This window comes from Taudactylus pleione, unplaced genomic scaffold (assembly GCF_031769625.1).
Source record: "Taudactylus pleione unplaced genomic scaffold, aTauple2 ptg000329l, whole genome shotgun sequence".
Taxonomy (NCBI): domain Eukaryota; kingdom Metazoa; phylum Chordata; class Amphibia; order Anura; family Myobatrachidae; genus Taudactylus; species Taudactylus pleione.
In genome coordinates this window covers 3,020,338-3,043,725 of record NW_028284730.1, presented here as the reverse complement: position 1 = coordinate 3,043,725, position 23,388 = coordinate 3,020,338, and the positions used below count along the sequence as shown (strand labels likewise).

Genomic DNA, 23,388 nt, shown 5'->3' with positions numbered 1-23,388 from the left:
GGGAAGTGGGCAGATCCAGGAGAGCAGGCAAAAATGCACTTATATAATTTTGTGGCACACTACCCCCTTATACAGCACTATGGAACTCTTGTGGCATCATATAAAAATTGAAAATAAAAATATAAAAAATAAAATAATAATACTATAATGATAATAATATGTTCACCAGGATGGATTTGGTTTTATTCTGCACAGATAATCTCTATCTACTACAAAGGATCACTGTGAATATACTAAATCCAAATATTTAGCAGTTCAATAACAGCAGTGCCAGTGAATGAAACAAAAATGTAGATCTAGGGCATGCCCAGGTTGGAGGTCTGTCTCGCCGGTGGCCCCTTCCCCGCCGTCACGCTGATACTCTCGGCCTCGGACAACAAACAGCATTGCGGTGACGGTACTAGCTCATGTGACCTGTAGGGGCCGCTGTTCTTTCCCATGTCAGGTTCCGTCTACATGACGCCGCGTCACTCTCACGCTCTCTCTGGTCTGTAACAAAGATGGCGGCGCCCTTGTGCTGTGCTGTTCCCCGGCTGCAGGTAATGGCGACACTGGGGTCATTGAGTAGCGTATGGTCAGTAACTAATTAGGTGATGCCGGCGAATGTGTTACACTATACATGAGTCCTTTATACTCGTCAGTATATCCCAGGGCCTCTCCTTCCACTTGTCTCTATAATGATTACACAGGTCCATTGGTCAGTGCCCTGGTACAAGGCATGCTGCCCGGCTAAGCAGGCATGTGTGTGTATCCAGTCAGTCTGAAAGGCTGTGTTTGTGGTGATGGAGAATCTATCGATCTGTAGTGGGAATAGTAGATCAAGAGTGTCGCATATATTAATCCCCAACTGGGGGGGGGGGGGGCACAGAATGGTGGCAGCAGGTTTGGATTTGAAGCCACACACCTGCAGCCAGCCGCCCTCAGCCCTTGAGAGAGACAGCGCTCTCCACCATCATTCTAATGTGGCTCCGGTCGTGAGCCAATCGGAACTTATGGACAGTCAGCAACGGCTGCTGGTCCGTGAGCTTCGATCGTCGCCACATTAGATGGCGGCAGGCGCTGTGTCTCTTAAGGCAGGGCTGTGGGTGGGTGGCTGCGGGACTGGTGTGTGACTTCAAATCCATACCTGCAGGGCTGCTGGAGGGACGGGGACAAGGTGAGAGGCTGCGGGGTGGGTGGGCCATAATGGTGTATGGGGCATTACTGTGTGTGGCATAATGATGTAAGGGGCATTACTGTGTGTGGCATAATGAGATCCATGCTACATGCATCTGTGTGATTGACACAGAGCACGGACGGGTCAGTGAGACCCGTCTGTGCTGCTTTGTATTTCAATGACACAGATGCACGCACGGACCAGGAGAACCTTGATAATTGCATCTGTGCCATTGACACAGAGCACAGACAGGTCCGTGAGACACGTCTGTGCTGCCGTGGTAAAATAAAAAATGCGCCCCCCTTTAGTGACCCAGTGCTGGGTGTATTTAAATACAGGGGACAAACAACGTAGGTGTCCCCCGTACTTAAGCACAACCAGCACCGGGCTAGTCAGAACCAACCCTGGTTGCCAAAATACGGGGGACAAACAACGTAGGGGTCCCCCGTATTCTGCGCAACCAGCACTGGGCTCTGATCCGATCCTGGTTCTGCACACCCAGCACTGGATCACTTTGTTGCTCTTTTGGATTTTGGGGGGTGGCACGCCATTTTTTTTTCTTTTTTTTTTTTACACAGGTTTTTTATTTATTTTATTGCGGCAGCACAGATGGTTGCGGTAGCGTGGATCTCCTGGTCCATGCGTGCATCTGTGTTATTGTAATGCACAGCAGCACAGACGGGTCTCGCTGACCCGTCCGTGCTCTGTGTTAATCACACAGATGCATGTAGCACGGATCTCACGGGTCCATGCTACATGCATCTGTGTCAAATCGTACACGATCTAATGATTATGCAAATCATTAGATCGTGTGCGATCGATTGGGCGAACATTGTGCACCTATTGCTGCACATCATTCACTTCAGCTGCCGGAGAGATTTCAAGGGCGATTGAATACGATATCGCATCGTATGCAAATCGCCCCGTGTATGGGCACCTTTACGCCACATTAAAATATTTATTTATTAACAGTTTCTTATATAGCGCAACAAATTCCGTCGCGCTTTACAATTTGAATTAACATTATACTGGGTTGTAAAATACATACATACATAAAAGACATTTATAAGGGTAAGAGGGCCTTGCTCGCAAGCTTACAATCTATAGGCAAATAGGTGTTGATACACAAGGATAGATGCTACATATTGCAAATTGGTCCAGCCCGATTGCAGATGTTCTTGGTGGGCTGTATAATCCAATATATATATTACTGCACAAATATTCTATCAGTCTCTCTGCAAAAATGCTTTGCGGGAAGTATTCTGTCAGTATGGATGCAGAGGATAATCTAGTTTACTTTTCCCCACTGTCGAGTGTGTTTGGAATAATTTATGACTAAATATTAAATGAATATTTGCAATAGTTGTATATCATGACGTTTAAAGTTCTAAGTTGTCTAAATATCGTGGACATCAGTGATAACTGAATCAGTCTTCCATGCTGTCTTTGGTATTGTAATAAGTTATGATTCAAAACTGTGATTACCATTAGTTTATCAGAAATGAAGATGTTTTGGATAAAGTTGTGACTGTTGCGGAAGTGTTTTTCCTATGCACAAAGAGCAAACTGTCTGTCTGTTTGCTGAAGAGCCAATATTGAATTAATGGATAACAAAAGCTCACACATGGCTGCAGAGCTGATGTACATATAGTGCTACATTTCTCCAGATCTGTCATAGTACTGGACATTTTTAATCTACAGTATATTTAATGTTATCAGCTCTTTTTTTATAACTTTCTTGTATTTTAGTTTTAGGAGTCAAAGATTAGGATAATTGCCATATATAGCCATAATGGCCCTATATTACTGCACAAATGACCCCTGAGGAATTGATATGCCTAAGAATTATCCAGCTGAAAAGTCCGGGTATTTATTGGGCATTCATGAAAATGCTGACAGCAGATGATCAGTGTGTGGGTGTCTGTCCACTGCACTAACAGGCCCCAATGTGATCCAAGCACCAAACAGCGCTGTCTGTCTGATTTGATAACCCACATTTGAAACTATGGGCCGTATTCAGTTAGGTGCGAAAAGGCCGTTTCTGCTGAAAAGTATCGCTAGTGACGTCATTTCGCCTTGCAAAAAGTTTCCTCCGTATTCAATTCCGAACACTTTTCGCCGGTACGGAAACTCAATGCAATGGGACTTGCAAAATAGTTTCGCCTATGAATAGGTGTCGGAAAAGAGTGCAGAATTGGGGTTTTGGGGTGCAAAGCTGTGGGAACCCCCCTGTACCCTTGGGACAGTCCCCCAAAGTTTACAAAATTCGTTAGATCACCCCAAAAAAGTACTTTTATTTTGGGGGTGAAAAAAGTCCAATGTTGGGGCACATACTTAAAAACTAGCGAAATAGACTCCAGAGGGGTCCCCAAGTATACACCAGGTGTTTTTAGGTTTACAGGTGCTTGCAGCAGGTGGTTTTATTAGGATTTTTAAAACTTCACTTTAGCAACTTAAAAATATGCTAACACCCATTTTCAGGTACACCAAATTTGCTGGGACTACTTATTTTCACCAAAAAACCTGCAAAATGCTATTCTTCACCACTTATGCAAAGACGCTAAATAGCAGCTATCGGGAGCATTTAAGTACCCCAAATACCTTCAGTGCGGCTATTCAGGAGTATCTAGAGTGATCCCCAATGTCAGTGCATCTTTTGGGGGGTGTCAGGCTGATTTCCCCAAATCTGACAGGCCTTTTCGCTGGTTTCGAATTCGCCGGGTTCCGTTTTAGCTGATTTGGAATTGAAAGTTGGGACGAGCGCGATACTTTTTTGCATGTAAAACCAGCGATGACGGCGGAAACTCCGGCATGCGAAAAGTCCGGGACTTTTCGCACCTAATTGAATATGCCCCTATAATGGGAATGTATCCCATGTGCCCATTGCACAAGCAGTCCCTGTATGGCTAGTTATTGATGTGAATGTCCTCTATTATGATGGATGTCTGTAATATGTTCCTCATGTGCCAAAGTGAGGAGGTGATAACATCATGAAACTATTCTTTGGGATCCTGCATCTTCACAACCTTTTTTTTACAATTTTATTAGGTTTTGCTTAGGGGGCTAGAAGTCACTTTGCCCAGACATTCCCCAATTCGCTGTATTCAGACCTCCTCCGTTTGTCTAAAGGTAAGTGGCAATAGGGACACGCGTCATCGATGCGCTTCCTTCTTCTGTGTAGCTTCCAGTAATTTAGGTGCAGAGTGACTGCTTCAACGATGGAAATGTTAACTCACAGTGATCCTGCAGTGCTAAGCTGCATACACACTATAAGATATATTGTACGCTACATCGTTCCAACGCTGATAGGAACGATATATCGCATAGTGTGTACGCCAATTGAGCGTGCACGGTGGTCGTTCATTGCATCGTCCCATCTGCTGTGTTGCATGGCAGATAGGAAGACTTGGTGAATGACCAGGTGTAGTTACATGCAGCATTACGATGCATCACGCTGTTGTACACAGGATTGTTCCGTATGTACGGGGCGTGCGATATATTGTTATATTGCATCGCACCGTCGGCTGGGTACACATCATGTATACCCAACTTTGGATGATGATAATTTGCCCATAAAGTGTCTATAAACATTTTCTAATAAAACACTCTTTCATGTTAAAGTGGAACTAATCAAGAATCTGAAAACCATTATATAAAACTACAAATGCTTTGGGTCATACACATGAACATGATAAATGGGTGATTTAAGTTGAGCTGCCTATATATTATTTCCATATTTGCAAACTAGGAGTATGTTTTCTCTTGGATATTGTAGTGGATATGTCTTCCCCTGATAACTTATGATTTAGAACACTAACGTTATTAATATAACATTGTTGTCTACTTATAAGTGACTTGGTTCTGTAGTTGGGACGAGCTCTTACAGAAATATGGTAGTGTGTATTAACAACTCAAATTGTTTTCTGCATAAGAAATAAAAATATAACTATACGTAACTATCTGCTTGCAGTGGTCTGCTTAGAGGGCTACATCTGACCCATGGGACACCAGCTGCATAGGCCTTCTCTGAAGCATATGAAGTTAATTTGAGGGGTATTTATTTTTCATCACCTTGGTTCTGTCATTTTAAAGCCCTATGCAGGTGTCATCCAGGTTATGATGTGTTTCAAGTTTTGCAGACACGTTTGGTCTCTAATTACCGGGTAAGGATGTAATATTGGGGCTGATTCATGGATGCACGCTAACCCGATGGTTAGCGCATATCTTCGATGGCCAGTGTTGTGCGCAGGTGCATGATCCGTACACACGCAGTTCGGCAGCACACTGTCAGTAATAGACAGTCTGCTGCCGTTTCTGGGAGATGGGCAGCAGCGGCCTCCATTTCCTAAAACAGTGGCGTGTTGCCGCCATTGGAGAGAGGGGGACTATCGCAGCTGCTACCATGTTAGCAGCTGCCATAGCAAGACCGTCTGAGGCTAAATCACCCCCATTGTTGATACAAGTGTTTGGGTGTATGTATATGGTATCTGAGTCATTTGTCCTGTTCCCAGAACCGTGCAGCACGTGTGCGTGTGGGTAAAGGAGACAAGCCTGTGACCTACGAACAAGCGCACCCTCCGCACTACATTGCCCACAGGAAAGGCTGGCTGTCCCAACATACAAGTGAGTGCTTCATAGCTATCCCAGATACATGCCCAGGCTGAGCTCTTAGCAGAGACATGGCTTCTCCGGCAGTGTGAGGAGTAGCTGTAAATACCTATTAGGGAAGACATTGCGTTGTATGTTTATAGCTAATGCTTAAGCTACATACACACACAATTTTTTTTACGATTATCGTTAAACGATATCATTTGAAGAATCATTCACTTTCTGAGTCAAACGATGAATGATAATCGTTCATGCGCGTTCAGGTTTGTAGTTTAGTCAGACTTGTCAACTCAACAATTTTCATTAAGGGAATATGCAAAAATCGTTCATTACACTTTCAAAAATCTGACATAATCTGACAGAAAATCGTTCATAAAATAGTTGGTAACAAAATCTTTGTGTGTGTATGCAGCTTTCTTCTTCGGGGTCATGGGGTCCACAGACATTACGTTGGGTATGAATCCCGGTCACCAAACAGTTATACAAACGAACTCTCTGCTCCCAGGATGCACCGGGTTTCCTCCTCATATACCCCACCTCCTGCCTCAGGTAGCCAGTTCTTCCTGTTTGGTGTGTTCACCACATAGACAGTGAGACTGCTGGAGCAGTCCTGCAGACGAGTACCAAAAAAAAAAAAAGAGAGAGTTTTACTCTCTATCTCAGCGGGTGGTCTGAGCTGTCCTGGAAGCAGCCTCGCGCCTGATTGGAGGCGCACCGGCCACGCGCTGCAACTACCTCCTCCGGCGCCGCACCGCTAGCCTCGGCAGGGGATTCGGCAGGGGCTTTCTGGCCCTGGACCGCAATCGGATCAAGGGGATGGCAGGTAAGCAGGTGGCCGCGGCGGCCGCTGACACCGGGACCACGTGGCGGTCCGGCCTCCGGCGGTGAGACTGGCCGGAGGCGCGCTGCTGTCAGGAGGCATACGGCTTGTTCTCCTAGCCTAGACCGTCAGGATTTGATGGGGAGGTCCAAGCAGCATAGGGGAGGTACGCTTCCCCGGCGGCCCCTCCCCCAATCCACACGCTAGTTCAGTCCTCTGGCACAGTGATTGTGGATTGTTCCTCCCAGCCTCCATATAGGGCAGCCAGAGTGTATGTCAGTTGCTCTCTGAACGCTGCTCCTACAAGAGAGGACGCTGGGCAGTCTCCCTGTATACCTTGCCTACTGCTGGTCTAGGTTTTTACAGGGCTCTATCCTACCTAAGCTGAGGCTGATTATGGTAGTGAGAGCTTATATGCATATGGCCCGCAGAGTATTTATGCATGACATGTGATTGTTGTTTATGGATACTGTTTCTTCTGTAAAAGAACTGTAATTCCTGTATACTGTCACTGTCTCTCCCCTTCCCTTGCTACAGGTGTGTGGGTTGAGAGTAGAAAGCAGCACATATACGCTCAGAGCCAGTGGCATAGTGTTATGTCTATGGAGTCTGAGGGTCAGGTGGTGGGAGCCCCGTTGCTGATATCCTGTGTAGCCTGCAAGGCAGGTTTGTCCCCACAGGACTTTCTACAAAATGGGCTTTATGGGAACTGTTTCAGATAGCCACCACGCCAATTAAGTTTGCCTGTTTCAGGCCCTGAGCCTCCTTGGGCATCATTGTCTCAGGTTATGGCTCAGGTGGCAGAACGGCTGGCTGCCCCGGTACCACCAGTTTGGGGTTTGCCTCAGCAGCTGCATCCTATGCCCATGATGTGGCCGCCTTGGATGGACCCTGGTGCTGGTAAGGTTATGGCATCATCCTCGGGGGTTTTCAGCCTCAGGCTGTCAAGGCTGTCAAGCCAAAGCAGCCTAAATCTAGGCGCCATGTACCACCTTAAATGGGTGAGTGGCAGGAACGGCCACCCGCCCAGCTATGGCCACTGCCTGGGTAGCAAGAGCTATTGAGGTGGGCCAAAACTCTAACGGAGTCTTTACCAGATGCCTCTAAGGAGCAACTGGATATGATCTCCTCTTATTTGGGTGATGCCGCCTTGGATGCAGGGATCCTTTCCTCTAAAGTTTCAGCTGAGTCCATGGTGGCACGTAGGATCCTCTGGTTGAAAGATTGTAGGGCAGATGTCGGGTCCAAAAAGGCCCTAGAATTTCTTCCATTCACAGGAGGTGTGCTCTTTGGTCCAGAACTGGACAAAATTGTATCCTCCATGGCAGCCTCAAAGACGGCAGGTTTACCATCAGCAACCGCGTCTAAATTGAGGAGGGCGTCCTTTCGGGGGTTTCGGCCGCAGGGCAAGGCCAAAGGTCAGCCCTCAGTGAGATTTCCACCAAGAAAGGCAGGACCCAGGAAGCCCTGGCAGAACGTCCAGGATCTAGGGTCCAGGATAAACCAGTGCCTGATGGGACGGGCCTCCCCCTGGGGGATCCCAGGGTGGGGGGCCAACCGCTTCGGTTCTCAGAGCCCTGGCACCTCACGACGCAGGATGCCTGGGTTCGGGGAGTTGTTTCCCGAGGTAACGCCCTGAAGTTTTGGAGACTCCTCCACCAAAGGTTCTTTTGTGTAAACCCGCAGGTGGGTTCAGAAAGAGCTTTGGCCCTTCAGAAGGCTATTCTTGCCTTACTAGCATCAGAAGTAGTGATTCCGGTGCCAGAGAACCAGTTTCGAGAGGGGTTTTACTCCAATCTGTTCTTGGTTCTGAAACCGAATGGGTCATACCGGCCTATTCTAAATCTAAGAGAGCTCAACAAATTTGTTCGAGCCCCCTGGTTCAGGATGGAAACATTGGCAAAAGTCGTCACTCTGTCCGGTACAACAGATGTGTCATTTGGGAGAGAGATTGGACTCCGTGGTGCAGAGAATATATCTGCCGGAGGAGAAGATCCTTGCTCTACAATCACTAATATGCAGGTTGCTTCGCAACAGGCAAATATCCATTCTAGTAGCCATGCAGGTCCTGGGGTCGATGGTGGCCACCTTCAACCTCAATTCCACTCCAGACCACTGCAGCAACAAGGATCATCGCACGATCAGGTCCCAGCTGCTGCATCTCTCTCCAGAGGTACGGTTGTCCCTGACCTGGTGGTTGCAGACAAAGCATCTCAGGCAGGGTCGCCCCTTTTGGGTGTCGGATTGGACATTTAGTCAAAACCGACACCAGTCTTCAAGGTTGGGGGGCGATGACGGGGTCACACACTTTCCAAGGAAAGTGGTCAGTGACGGAAAGCCGGCTACCGATTAAATATCCTGGAACTAAGAGCTATATTCATAGCTTTAGTGCAGGCTCAGGAAATCTTAAAGGGCAGGTCGGTGCAGATACAGTCGGACAATCGCACCGCGGTCGCCTACCTAAATGATCAAGGGGGCATGAGGAGTCGGGCCACCTTGGCAGAGGTATCAAGAATCCTGGTATGGGCAGAGACTCATCTGCCATGTTCATTCCAGGAATCCTGAATTGGGAGGCCGATTTTCTCAGTCGGAAAGAGATAAATGCAGGGGAATGGGCCCTACATTCACAGGTTTTTCGGAACCTTGTGGACAGGTGGGGTCTACCAGAAATAGATCTGATGGCATCAGGAAGGAACAGCAAGGTTCCCAGGTACGGATCCTGGACAAGAGATCCGAGAGCCGAGTTTGTAGACGCACTGACAGTAAAGTGGCATTACAAGCTGGTATATCTGTTTCCCCCGTTTGCTCTTCTGCCCAGAGTGGTCAGAAATATCAAACAAGAGGGCCGCACCGTCATATTAATAGCTCCGGCGTGGCCGAGATGGCACTGGTTCACAGATCTACGGTCTCTCTCCATAGACACTCCATGGCTTCTGCCATTGAGACCGGATCTGTTGCTACAGGGTCGCTGCTGGTACCCGGATCTTCATCGGCTATCTTTGACGGCATGGCTCTTGAGGCCTCCGTCTTGAGGGAAAAGGGGTTTTCCGAGTCTGTTATACGGATGATGCTGAAGGCACGGAAACCATCCTCAGCCCGTATATATTATAGGGTTTGGCATACTTTTTCAGTGGTGTGAACTGAAAGGGTATGATCCACATAAATTCCTGATATCCAGAGTGCTGGTTTTTCTTCAAAACGGTCTGGAAAAAGGGCTACGCCTGGTCTCTTTAAGGGTACAGGTGTCAGCTCTTTCAGTCTGGTTCCAACAGAAAATTGCTCTGAGACCGGATATAAAGACCTTTTTTCAGGGGGTGTTGAGGATTCAGCCTCCCTTCTTTTCCCTGGTTGTTCCGTGGGACTTGACTCTAGTTCTGAAGGTTTTACAGGCTCCTCCGTTCGAGCCTTTAAATTCAATAGACATCAAGTGGCTAACAGCAAAGACTGTATTCCTCCTTGCTATGGCATCTGCACGTAGAGTGTCGGATTTAGCTGCGCTTTCCTTCCGGGAGCCGTTCTTGATATTTCATCAAGATAGAGCAGTACTACGTACTAGGGAGGGTTACCTTCCGAAAGTGGTGTCTAAATTTCATATTAATGAAGAAATAGTAGTTCCAGCATTTCAGGGCACAAGTCTCTCACAAGGTGAGGCTTCCCTGGATGTGGTCCGTGCGTTGAGAATTTGTTAAACGCACGAGCAAATGGAGGAAGTCCGATTCACTTTTTGTGCTTTATGGTTGTCATAAGCGTGGATGGCCAGCCAATAAACAGACACTGGCCAGGTGGATTCGCATGGCAATTTCATTGGCTTATACACAGGCTGGTATGTGTGTGTGCCGGATTCAGTGACTGCACATTCTACTAGGGCGGTAGGTCCATCATGGGCGGCCGACCGGGGTGCTTCTGCTGAGCAATTATGTAAAGCAGCCACATGGTCTGCCATCCATACCTTTTGTCAAATTTTATTCCTTTGACACTTTTGCCTCTCAGGATGCCTCCTTCGGGCGTAAGATTCTCCTCTCGTCCGAGAGTCAGGAGCGTCCCCGCCCGTAGGGTTAATGCTTTGGGATATCCCCAACGTAATGGCTGTGGACCCCATGGACCCCGAAGAAGAAAATAAGAGTTATGGTATAACATACCTTTGTTAACTCTTTTTCTTCAAGGTCCATGGGGTTCACAGGACACCCACCCAGACGCACCTGTAGTTCTGGGGGAGGTTTTCCGTAGTTTCTTCTCTTGAGAGTCTGGACTCGTAAGTATGGGTCATTTCTTTCTTACCCTTTGTTTGTCTCTGCCTGCTTGAGCTTGGTAACGAACTGGCTACCTGAGGCAGGAGGTGGGATATATGAGGAGGAAACCCGGTGCATCCTGGGAGCAGAGAACTCGTTTGTATTAACTGTTTGGTGACCGGGATTCATACCCAACGTAATGGCTGTGGACCCCATGGACCTCGAAGAAAAAGAGTTAACAAAGGTATGTCATACCATAACTCTTATTTTTCTAATGAAGCACAGGAACAGTACCCTCCCTGCTCTGCAGCAATATCCTCAGTTCAGTTGTGCAACCTGTCTTATGGCAGCAGGAAATCTTATCTAAGTCATTTATGAACTTAGGTTTTTATGCTGATAGTTCTGCAGCAGTAAAATAGATCATTCACTGACATATCATCAGTATCATCTCCTATCTGTACTTTTATATTCTATTGCATAACCAAGTTGTCCTTTAGCAAATATGTCTATTGTTTATCACAGGGGTATGCAACCTGTGGCACTCCACATGTTGTGGAACTACACATCCAAGCATGCCCTAACAGGAAAACTGTAGCAGTTCATTCTGGGATGTGTAGTGCCACAGATTGCTTACCCCTGGTTTTCAGCATAAATCATTAGACAAATGTACCCTTTCAGGCAAGCTTATCAAATGTCTGACCACATGACCTCCGTAAGTAATGCTTACCCAATTACCTCCCTTCTACACAATTCACACACAGCTCACATATACAGTCAGGTCCATAAATATTGGGACATTGACAGAATTTTCATATTTTGGCCTCTATTCACCACCACAATGGCTTTGAAATGAAACAAACAAGATGTGATTTAACTGCAGACTTTCAGATTTAATTTGAGGGTAATTACATCCAAATCAGGTGAACGGTGTAGAAATTACAACGGTTTCTATATGTGCCTTCCACTTTTTAAGGGGCCAAAAGTAATGGGACAAACTAAACAATCCTAAATCTAACTTTCACTTTTTAATACTTTGTTGCAAATCCTTTGCAGGCAATTACAGCCTGAAGTCTGGAACGCATAGACATCACCAGACGCTGGGTTTCATCCCTGGTGATGCTCCGCCAGGCCTCTACTGCAAATGTCTTCAGTTCATGCTTGTTCTTGGGGCATTTTCCCTTCAGTTTTGTCTTCATCAAGTGAAATGCATGCTCAATCGGATTCAGGTCAGGGGATTGACTTGGCCATTGCACAACATTCCACTTTTTAGCCTTAAAAAACTCTGTGTTTGCTTTTGCAGTATGCTTCGGGTCATTGTCCATCTGCACTGTGAAGCGCCATCCAATGAGTTCTGAAGTATTTGACTGAATATGAGCATATAATATTGCCCGAAACACTTCAGAATTCATTCTGCTGCTTTTGTCAGCAGTCACATCATCAATAAATACAAGGGAACCAGTTCCATTGGCAGCCATACATGCCCACACCATGACACTACCACCACCATGCTTCACTGATGAGGTGGTATGTTTTGGATCATGAGCAGTTCCTTTACTTCTCTTCTCTTCCCATCACTCTGGTACAAGTTGATCTTTGTCTCATCTGTCCATAGGATGTTGTTCCAGAACTGTAATGGCTTTTTTAGATGTTGTTTGGCAAACTCTAATCTGGTCTTCCTGTTTTTGTGGCTCACCAATGGTTTGCATCTTGTGGTGAACCCTCTATATTCACTCTTGTGAAGTCTTCTCTTGATTGTTGACTTTGACACATAGTGTTCTTGATTTGGCCAACTGTTGTGAAGGGGTTTTTCTTCACCAGGGAAATAGTTATTTTGTCATCCACCACAGTTGTTTTCCGTGGTCTTCTGGGTCTTTTGGTGTTGCTGAGCTCTCCGGTGCGTTCTTTCTTTTTAAGAATGTTCCAAACAGTTGACTTGGCCACACCTAATGTTTTTGCTATCTCTCTGATGGATTTGTTTTAATTTTTCAGCCTAATGATGGCTTGCTTCACTGATAGTGACAGCTCTTTGGATCTCATATTGAGAGTTGATAGCAACTGATTCCAAATGCAAATGTCACACCTAGAGTCAACTCCAGACCTTTTACCTGCTTAATTGATGATGAAATAACGAGGGAATAGCTCACACCTGTCCATGAAATAGCTTTTGAGTTGATAGTCCCATTACTTTTGGTCCCTTAAAAAGTGGGAGGCACATATTGAAACTGTTGTAATTCCTACACCGTTCACCCGATTTGGATGTAATTACCCTCAAATTAAATCTGAAAGTCTGCAGTTAAAGCACATCTTGTTTGTTTCATTTCAAAACCATTGTGGTGGTGAATAGAGGCCAAAATCTGAAAATTCTGTCCCAATATTTATGGACCTGACTGTATCTACTTTCTACACTCACACAATTCACTGACTCCAGGCCAATATTACTGTGTGACTGGATCATGCAAACCCACCAAGACCCTTTGCAGTCTGGCTGGGCCAATTTGCAATATCCTCATGTATCAAACCCTCTTATTACTCTATAGATTATAAGCTTGCAAGCAGGGCCTTCATGTTACTAGATGATAAATCTTACAAATGTTAGGTACATAAAAATTCATAAAAAATAGCCATACAATAACAGAAATGAGGATAACTGGGGATGGAGCTAACTGTATAAGCAGTAATATGACAAATGCAAATAGGTTCACATTTGCATTAAACTTTATCAGCCATATTTCACCCTGCTCCACACCCCCTTTATTTAGTTTATTTATTTATTTTTTCTCTTTCTTTTTTCCTGTTATAAATAAAATGTTGGTATTGTAATTCTATTATTTTGAAATCAGTAAATTATATTATAACAATTATATTATAATCTCTCTGTTTGGTATATTGAGATTATATTTTACCATGTGAAATTATATTTCAAGTTGTATTCTCAATAAGTTTTTACTTTTACAATGCTAATAAAAAATAGTTTAAAAAAAAAAAAAAACTTGATCAGCCGCCAATATTTTATCATCCCTTGTGTATGATATGGTTAATTAAGTGTTTTGCATACATTTTTCCTGCACTCTTTCAGGTAACTTGGACGGTGAGGGTGGCGCTGCAGAACGCACCATAGAGGACGTCTACATACGCAAATTTATGTATGGCACGTTTCATGGCTGTCTGGCCAATGAGGTTGTGATCAAGCGCCGCGCCAATCTAATAGTGATTTGTGCTGTCCTTAACCGCTACCACAATGCACAGAAGCTGTACTTCCTGGTTGGATACACGGAAACGCTGCTCTCCTATTTGTACAAGTGTCCGGTGAAACTGGAATTACAAACTGTTGAGGAGAAAGTCATTTACAAGTACCTATAATTCCTTCATTTAGAAGGACTGCCCAGCTTCCTCTGTCTCTCTGCAGCCCATGTCCTTTGTCTGAATAAACTGCTACTTATTTCTATTGTCTTGTTTTGTTATGCTGACTTTGAGTATTCCTATGAATAGTGACTAGTAAATGTCATAATATTAAAAAGAAGTTCAAGCTGAAACCATAAGTCACCTCTAAATAGAAGATATTTGCAACATTCTCAAATATTCCTATGACCTTAAATTACAATTGTTAAACTCCAAATACACCATTTTCTTGCTTTTAAAGTTGTATCTCAGAAGATGTCACTGTGGCCAGATGCAGGAGAGGAGGAAGACAGCACGCAGACACTGGTTGGTATAAGCTAGTGACTTGGTTATAGTTAGGTAGGATACTATAGGGGGTATTCGATTTGGAGCGAAAAAAGTCTGTGCTGGACTTTTCGCTCCACATCGGAGGTTTGGCAGCGGATAAAGTATCGGCCGCGTGCCCACGTAATCCCCGTAGTCGATTAGGAAACAGCGGAATCGGGACCCGGCGGAAAGGTAAGTATCGAAATAATTAGGGAATTTTCGGGAAATGTTCCTGGGACCCCCCTAAAGATGTCCAGACATGGGGAATTACTATTGGTACCCCCCTTTTTGCCTGCTGAAGGGAGTCAGGGTTTTTAAATAGCCGTGGCAGGTGCATAAATCCGCCTGGAAGAAGGTGGTGAAGCATAGCAATTATCCCCCTCCCCCCCCCCCCCCAAAAAAAAAAAGCTAACTATGGCCATCAAATCTGGGGTGCAAGCATATTTTTAAGTCCCTAAAATGATTTTTAAAAATTCTTCAAAAATGCATCTGCCGCTACCACCCGCAATGGAGAAAACACCTGCTTACTTGGGAATCCCTCTGAATTAAATTTTAGCAGTGAGTTCCCTATTTTTTATTTACCCCCAAAATTAAAGTAAATTTTTTGGGGTGTCCCGATTTTTTTTTTTTACAGATTTTTAGGAGACACTCCCAGGGGTGCAGGCTTTTTTTTTTTTTTTTTTTAAGCCTGCTCCCCTAAACTCCAATTCTGTACTTTTTTCGCCATGTAAAACATGGTGAAAAGTTATCCCCGTTTTTTAACAAAGACTTTTCTCACCAGCGAAAAGTCTTTGCAATTGAATACGGGATAATCCAAACAGGCGAAATGGCTTTTCGCAGCCAAATTGAATACCCTCCTATGTGATGCATGATTGGATATATTTAATGCAAATTGTATTTTATTGAATTCAGTAAAATAGAAATACATACATTCAAAAAAAAAAAAACAGTGGCAGAGCTATCATTACATAGAAAAAAAGGAAAAATTCAGTTTGTTTTTCAGAACCACTGAAAAAACATCTAACATCATATTACCTATCATCAATAGTTAATAAGCCTAACCTACAGAAACAATAATACTTTCCAACATAATATGAAAATAAAAAACAAAAAGACAATATGACAAAGGGAAGGTAAGGGGAGGGGAAGAGAAAGAGGGGAGAAAGTACTCACTTTCGATCCAAAAATGCGAACTCATTTTTACAAAAAAAAACACTTAAACCTAAAATAGGTATAGCGTGAAATTACAGAGCGGTAAAAATAGCAAGTAATGGGCCTTAGTTTGACATACTGGGAAACAATCCCATAAAATCTAAGAGGGCGAACAGGAAAGAATAGCCTTAAAGGTATCAGAGTCCTTAAAATCATCCAACGAAACCAGGTGTTTCCAAAAGACTCATAACCCCCGTTAGCAGACCTCAATATATCATCCATATCCATATAAAAATCTATTCTATTGAACCAGTCCATCACCGTTGGAGGGGAAGAGGAACGCCATCTTACTGGGATAACTGCTTTAGCTGCATTATTTAAATGGCACAGCAGAGATTTCTTATATTTTGAGAGGGGTCTGGATGATAAGTGGAACAACCAAAACAGACAGGTCTGTTTGGACTGCTTCACCTAAAATTTTTGCAGATAAGGTAAAAACCTGCTTCCAAAAAGATTGGAGGGTAGGGCATTGCCACCAAATATGGAGAGGGTTGCCCGGGGCATTAGAACATCGCCATCAAATATTTGGCACACCTATCCCCATTTTCGAGAGTGTGTCCGGACATCTGTACCAACGGGAAAGAAGCTTGTATTGGGTCTCTACAACACTAACATTGGAAGAGCATGCATGGGCTAATTTAAATATTTTTCCCCACTTAACTTCGCCTAGATCTTCCCCAATCTCTCGGTCCCAGACTTTTGTGAAACTAGGTAGGGGCAGGCTAGAATCTGCCGACAACAAATTATAAATTAGAGAAATAGTATGTGTTTGGGGGGGGGGGTGGTGAGCCGGCACAAAGTTGTTCAAAGTGAGTAAGAGGTAGGTGAAAAACTGAGAAAGGAGCAAGCGAGCGTATAAAATGGTGCACCTGAAGATAGCGCCAATGTTCCCGTGATGGGAGGTTCCATTTCTCCTGAACTTCATCAAAGGGAAAAAAACTGCCTCCACTCATCAGCTTTCCGATTCTAAAAAGTCCTACCTTGAACCAGGATTGAAAAGCTTTACCATCCATACCGGGGGGGGGAATTGTTCGTTAAAAAGAATTGACATAAACAAAGTATTAAGTGATGAAATCAAGGGAGACCGTCTCAAAGTTTTCCAGCAATTTAAAGTGGGTCCAATAGTAGGATGGGAAGAACAGGGGAGTGAGGGAGGGAAGCCATGGTACTATTAATACAGAAATCCCTAGTGCCTGGTTTTTAATTTGCACCCATTGTTTAGTGGAGTCTGTTCTGGACCATTCTAAAATTCTATGGAGGAGACAGGCCCGATAGCAACCTCGAATATCAGGGAGACGTAGCCCCCCTCTGTCTTTGTGACGAAACGAAATGTCTAATTTCAAACGAGGTCTACTTCCCCAAACAAATTCCCTAATCAACGTTTGGACCTCTAGAAACCATCTAGACTGTAGCTTAATAGGTATGGTTTTCAACAGGTACAGAATCTTGGGAAGAGAATTCATTTTTAGAATCCCTAACCTCCCGAACCATGAGAAAGGCCTGGACTTCCACATATGTAGGTCAGAGCGTATTTTATTTATATGGGGAGGAAAATTGGTCTCAAATAAGTGAGAAGGGTCCCTAGTAATGATGACACCCGGATATTTCAGTTGAGAAGTATGCCAGGTAAATGGCAACGCCGATTTGAGGCCTGCTACTATTTGAGGCGGTGCCGTAATATTCAAGGCCACTGATTTAGAATAGTTGACCTTAAAATTAGGTCTCCAAAGATCTTAAATTCATCAACTAGGTTCGGTAACGGTATTCGTGATCGTGGCCAATAAATCATCGGCGAAAAGAGCTAGTTTAAATTCGCCATTACTAATCCGAAAACCTGATCTATCTGGGTTCAACCTGATTGACCTTGCCAGAGCCTCCATACAGAGAATAAAAATTAGGGGGGATAGAGGACAACCCTGTCTAATCCCATTAATAGAGAATCAGAGAAAACCATTAACTCTAACACGAGCAGAGGGAGAGCGGTAGAGGGCAAGGATACGCTGAAAGCAGACAGGACCCTGTCCCAAATGACCCAACACCCCTGACATAAAGCTCCAGTCTATTCTGTGGAATGCCTTCTCAGCATCTGTAGACAACAAAATAGCTGGGGCATCCGTATTTGAGATGTGGTGGATGAGTGCTATAATTTTGGAGGTATTGTCCCTGGCTTCACGTCCTGGAACAAAACCTACTTGGTCATTATGAATAAGAGAAGGTAGGAGGTGTTTCAATCTATTAGCAAGGAGCTTGGCAAATAATTTAACATCGACGTTAAGCAGGGAGATTGGGCGGTAGCTGGGACATAGGGAGGGGTCCTTGTCGTCTTTGGGAATAACCGTTATATGCGCCTCTAGGTATTGGCAAGAAAAGGGGGTTTCAGTCGAGACAGTATTGAAGGCCTGCAAAAGTATAGGAGCTATTTTATCTCTAAAGGCCTTATAATAGTTGATAGTAAAACCATCTGGACTTTTCCCCGACGGGGTGGATTTAATTGCCTCTTCCAGTTCAAGTAGAGTGAAAGGCTTTTCTAGCTCCTCCCTATCAAAGTCAGCAAGTTTAGGGAACCCTATTCTAGAAAGCTATACCTCAATAGCTCGTTGTTTCCCACTAGCATCAGGGTTTATCACCCCACCTATAATACCGACTACGGCACTTCCTAAATGAGTGTTTAACTTTGTCCAGAAGGAGCTTATTTAGTGCCGTTCATGTCTTGACTAGGTCAACATAGACAGCAGAGGAAAGGGAAGATTTGTGTGCCATCTCCAAGATCTGTATCTGTTGCAGTAATCCTTCTATTTGGATCACCCTTTGTTTTTTTAAGTATGAGCCCAATTGAATGCATTTACCCCTTATAACGCACTTATGAGCTTCCCAAACAGTGAGGCTCGAGACGTCAGGAGTAATATTACAGTCTAAGTAAACATCAATAGCCTCCGCCACCTGAGATTTACAGTAAGGCTCTGATAGGGATTCATGAAAACGCCATGTTCTATAGATAGGGTCAGAAGGTCCAAGTGACAGGTCTATAGTAACAGGAGCATGATCTGACCAAGTTGTTATTCCTATAGAACAGTGGTTCTCAAACTCGGTCCTCAGGACCCCACACAGTTCACTTTTTCCAGATCACCCAGCAGGTGCACAGGTGTACTCATTACTCACTGACACATTTTAAAAGATCCACAGGTGGATGTAATTATTGCACTTGTGATTCTGTGAGGCGACCTGCAAAACATGCACTGTTTGGGGTCCTGAGGACCGAGTTTGAGAACCTGTGCTATAGAAGATGCCTGGACTAGGTGGAGGTGTCTATGTCCTAGCAATATATAGTCTATTCTGGAATAAGACTTATGAGGACTAGAATAATAGGTATAATCCCTTTCCGTGGGATGAAATATGCGCCAAATATCGGACAGCTGATGAGTACGGAGCAAACGTCTCACCTGTCTTGACGTGCGGCAAGGGGTCATTGAAGAACCTGAGGAAGTGTCCTGGAGGTGGTCCAAGGTCCAGTTAAAGTCTCCACCTACTATCAGGGTTCCCTGTTGAAGCAAGTCAACTTTGTCCTGAATCCTCTCAAAAAAAGCCGGTTGACCTTGATTAGGGGCATACTGATGTGTCCTCATACACTTAAGGTGCATACACACTAGACGATATGCTCCCTGAGCGATATCGTCTAGTGTGTCCCCGGCAGGCTGTGCTCAATGTCGTTCATGACATTGAGCACAGCCGCTGAACGATATCATTAGCGATATCGTTCAGCGCCGGGCTCTCTCACCCATTCCCTGACATGCAGCAACCTGACGAGGTCGTCAGGTTGGCCTGCATGTCAGCCCGATGAACGAGGATGACGAACGACCCGCGGGAACGCGCGTCGTCGTCATCGTTCATCTTTTTTGTGTTAAACATGGACGATAAAGTGGACGACTGAACGATAACGATATCGTTATCGTTCAGTCGTCCACTTTAATCGCCCAGTGTGTACGCACCATTAGCCTCAAAACGCCAATGCGGTACCAGTGAGCCAACAGGTTCCGTGTGACTTGTCTTGTGCTTATCATTTTGTGTCTTTTTTTACCTGAAAATGCGTCTTAGTTGCAAATGGTGCAAGAAACCGCTTCATGAGACTGCACTGATTAATTTGATATACAACACTTGTATATCTGTGTGCGTCTGAGTCTATACGAAATACAGCAGAACTTGGCGAGAGAAAAAAAAAAGCATGGTCACTGCATTGTAGCACTTCTTATACAGATATACAAGTGTTGTATATATCTAATTAATCAGTGCAGTCCTGATTGCTACTAAGAAACATATTCTGGAGAAAAAACGCCCGGCACACTAAGATGGGTTTTTGGCGCGACTGCAACAACAGTATACGAGGACACATCTGTATATATTTACAATTGTGAAAAGATGGTTAAAAATGGAGCATTTAATAAGCAGACATCTCCCCTCCTCTAGGCTATGGACCTCAGGGTTCAAAACAGACAAACGTTTAGCAAATAAAATAGCAACACCCTTGGATTTCGATTGGGAATAATTACAATAGTACACAGTGGGATAAAATTTGTTACTTAATCATGGTGCAGAGGTAGAGTGACGAAAATGGGTCTCCTGGACTAAGACGATATCCGCCCCATCAGCGTGGAAAGAGCAGAGAGCCTGGGCCCTTTTCTCGGGGACATTCAGCCCTCTAGACACTATACGGAGTGAAGGGACCATAAATAAAGGGAATAAATAGAGAAATAAAACCAATCGCACCAAAACTGGAGGAGCTGTAGAGAAAGTGAGAACAGGAAATGGGAAGAGAAAAAGGTAAAAGGGAAAGGGAAGAACAAGAGGAAAGTGGGTAAGACAAAAAAAAAATAAAGACAGTAATAGAATAAAACAACATTGTAAACAGTAGAATACTGCTACCAGACAAAAAGGGGAACCACCAGGGAACCCGTGTCACGGGAAGAATTAAGCGGTAGGGGGCACACAGGGGGGTAGTAACCTCGCCATCCAATAAAGATTATAGTAGCACTTTAAAAAACAAAGAAACACAGGGAAAAAAAAAAAAAAAACCTCCGTATAGTGACATGAAAAGTGATAGTAACAATACCATACAACTCCTAAATATAAAGTAAATACATCTATAATACCTGTATAGGCAAATAACAAGAAAAGAAAAAGACATATATAGATCATATAATTAAAATATATAAAAATAAAAAGGCTAGCTGCATTTATCATACCTTCCTAAGGTAGGGGGATCAGCAAAATCTAGCCATAATTATTCCTGCAAATAATCGAGAAGAACTGTAAAGAGATAAATCTCAACCGTTAATAATCCAACAGAATAATAACATGCCTATAGTATTCTATAGAACTCAGGAAATATGAGAGGAAACAAAGAGTAGGACCGTCGTGGATCAAGTAGGGTCCTGCATTTGTGGAGAAGTATCCCCTCTAGGTTTCTTTTTGTCATGTTGTACTTGATGCCATTGGTCCTTCCTCGGGCGACCAGAGGGAACAACGGATGGAAGCGAAAAGGCCTGCCAGTCGGGGAGGGTAATATTCTCCAGACCTAGCGCAGAGCAGAAATCCGGTAAGTCTGCGGGAGACTGGAGGGATAGATGTTTGCCAGCATGGGTAACCTGTAGAGAGAGCGGGAAGCCCCACCTATATTTAAGGTCGTGTTTGCGCAGGGAATCTGTCAAGGGTTTCAGCAATTGTCACTGTTGGAGAGTTCGCCAGGAGAGGTCCTGGAAAATCTGCAACCTGGTTCCATTAAAGTCCCATTCCTTCCAAATTGCGAACCTTTCGGATAATCTCTTTCTGTGAAAAATAATGGATCCGACAAATAACATCCCTTGGACGGTCAGTCGCCCGGCCCTTTGGACGGAGAGCTCTATGTGCACGGTCAAACTCGATAGAGTCATTAGGGTCGAAATCCAGGATTTCCCCAAAGATTTTATTGAGAGCATTGATCAGCTCGGATGGAGAGACAACTTCTGGGAGCCCCCGAATCCTAATGTTGTTCCGGCGGCCCCTATTATCCAGGTCGTCCAATCTGGTTTGCTTGGCCTTCATGTCTGAGGATTGTTGAGAAACCAAGTCGCGGAGTTGAGATAACTGGTCGTCGACAGAGTCTCTTTCCTCCTCTAGAGTGACAATACGGGAGCCCAGATGTTTAACATCAGCTTGGACTAAGGAAATCTGGGTCTGGAGAGAGTCCTGTATCCGTGATTCAAGAGCCTGCATGTCTTGTTTAGAAGGGAGCGACCTAACGTGTGTAAGTATTTCCGTCATTTCACCTCTTAGTTGGGACATTTGGGAATGGGTATCCCCAGACGAAGGAGAAAGAGCCATAGCAGGTGAAGTCCCTGGAGTAGGCTCAGATATAGCTACAGGAGAACTCATAGAATGTGAGATAGAGGTAGGATTCGGTTGAGAGGTGGAGACCCTTGGCGTCCGAGGCTCCTTCTTCTGTGTATCATTCTTGCTCTTGCGCATCAGGAACACATAAGGAAAGGAGTTACATAGGTGTATGGTATATTAGGTAGGTGAGCGGATGGCGGTGGTTACATTCCCCTGTTAGTGGTACAACATGTATAGCATTGAGCGGCTACATAGAGTCACCTGAGTTGGCAACCTAGGCCTTACATATTAACATGAGCTAGACCAGAGATAGGAGGGTAGCAGCACCTTCACAAATCAGTGAAATTATATTAAGTCGCCACAGGGGGGAGCCAGATCCACATATATATGGTAAGCTGATGTGAAGGAGAATGCAGCAAAAGGGAGTCTCAGTAACTCACTACCCCCAAGCAGGCTGATAAGGGAGCAAGGGTGTAGAGATCCCACCACTCGGTCCCAGGAGGGTTGGAGCAGAGACAGTCCAGTCAGATGTCCCCCAGTGCAGGTCTGCTGACATCCACTGCACCACCAGAAGCAGGCGTCTCCAGGACCAAGGTCGCGGGAGAATTTGGGGCTCCGCAGGTCACCAGGGACACAGCCACGACCAGCGGCAGGAACAGGTAGGGCTCCGGTGGTGTGAGAAGGCACAGAAGGGGCGGTGGAATGAACCTCGCAGTGCAGGGATGCCGCATTGGCGAAATCCAAGATGGCGGCCAGGTGCAGACACAGGGCTGGAGCTCCTCCGCTCAGCCTCACAGAACCGCCATCCCAGTCTGCTAAGGGCGCCTGGAGGAAGGCGGTAGGGGGTATCAACGCCCGCCCTATCCAGCGGGGAGCAGATAACGGCAGCAGGCAGGCGGCGGGTGCGGGATGTGCGGCCGGATCGACTAATTGAGGCCGCGGCTTCCTTTCATAGACAGGCCTCAGCTGTGTAAAACATCGCCGGGGTCTCCTGGAACCCGAGGGTAGATGCTCGTGGAGATGGCAGGTGGTAATGGGCACCTGCTTGGAGACAGAGGGCAGGGAACCCCCAAAAAAGGCACTTTTAATGAATAGCCCGCGGGAGCTGAGGTGAAGTATGTCTTCTCAGCTTGCCAGTCAGGCCACGCCCCGATTGGATATATTTAAGAAAAAGAAAGGAACCCACTAACTCCACCCTTAGCGCTTCAGCATTCCATTCAGAACCCAATGGATAAACAAACCCTTTCGTCAACATGCCCTAAATCAGTGGTTGTGCGATTTGAGGTAATACATTG

The 23,388-nt window shown here is 45.0% G+C and overlaps 1 protein-coding gene across 1 annotated transcript; it reads left to right on the top strand.

The window, feature by feature from the left end:
* Nucleotides 1–424: 424 nt before the first annotated feature.
* Nucleotides 425–14,258, top strand: MRPS24 (mitochondrial ribosomal protein S24). Its single transcript, XM_088443200.1, has 4 exons — nucleotides 425–539; nucleotides 4,205–4,285; nucleotides 5,668–5,779; nucleotides 13,890–14,258. Exons 1-4 carry the CDS (start codon nucleotides 501–503, stop codon nucleotides 14,171–14,173), a joined length of 516 nt encoding a protein of 171 aa, XP_088299326.1. The 5' UTR covers nucleotides 425–500; the 3' UTR covers nucleotides 14,174–14,258.
* Nucleotides 14,259–23,388: the final 9,130 nt, after the last annotated feature.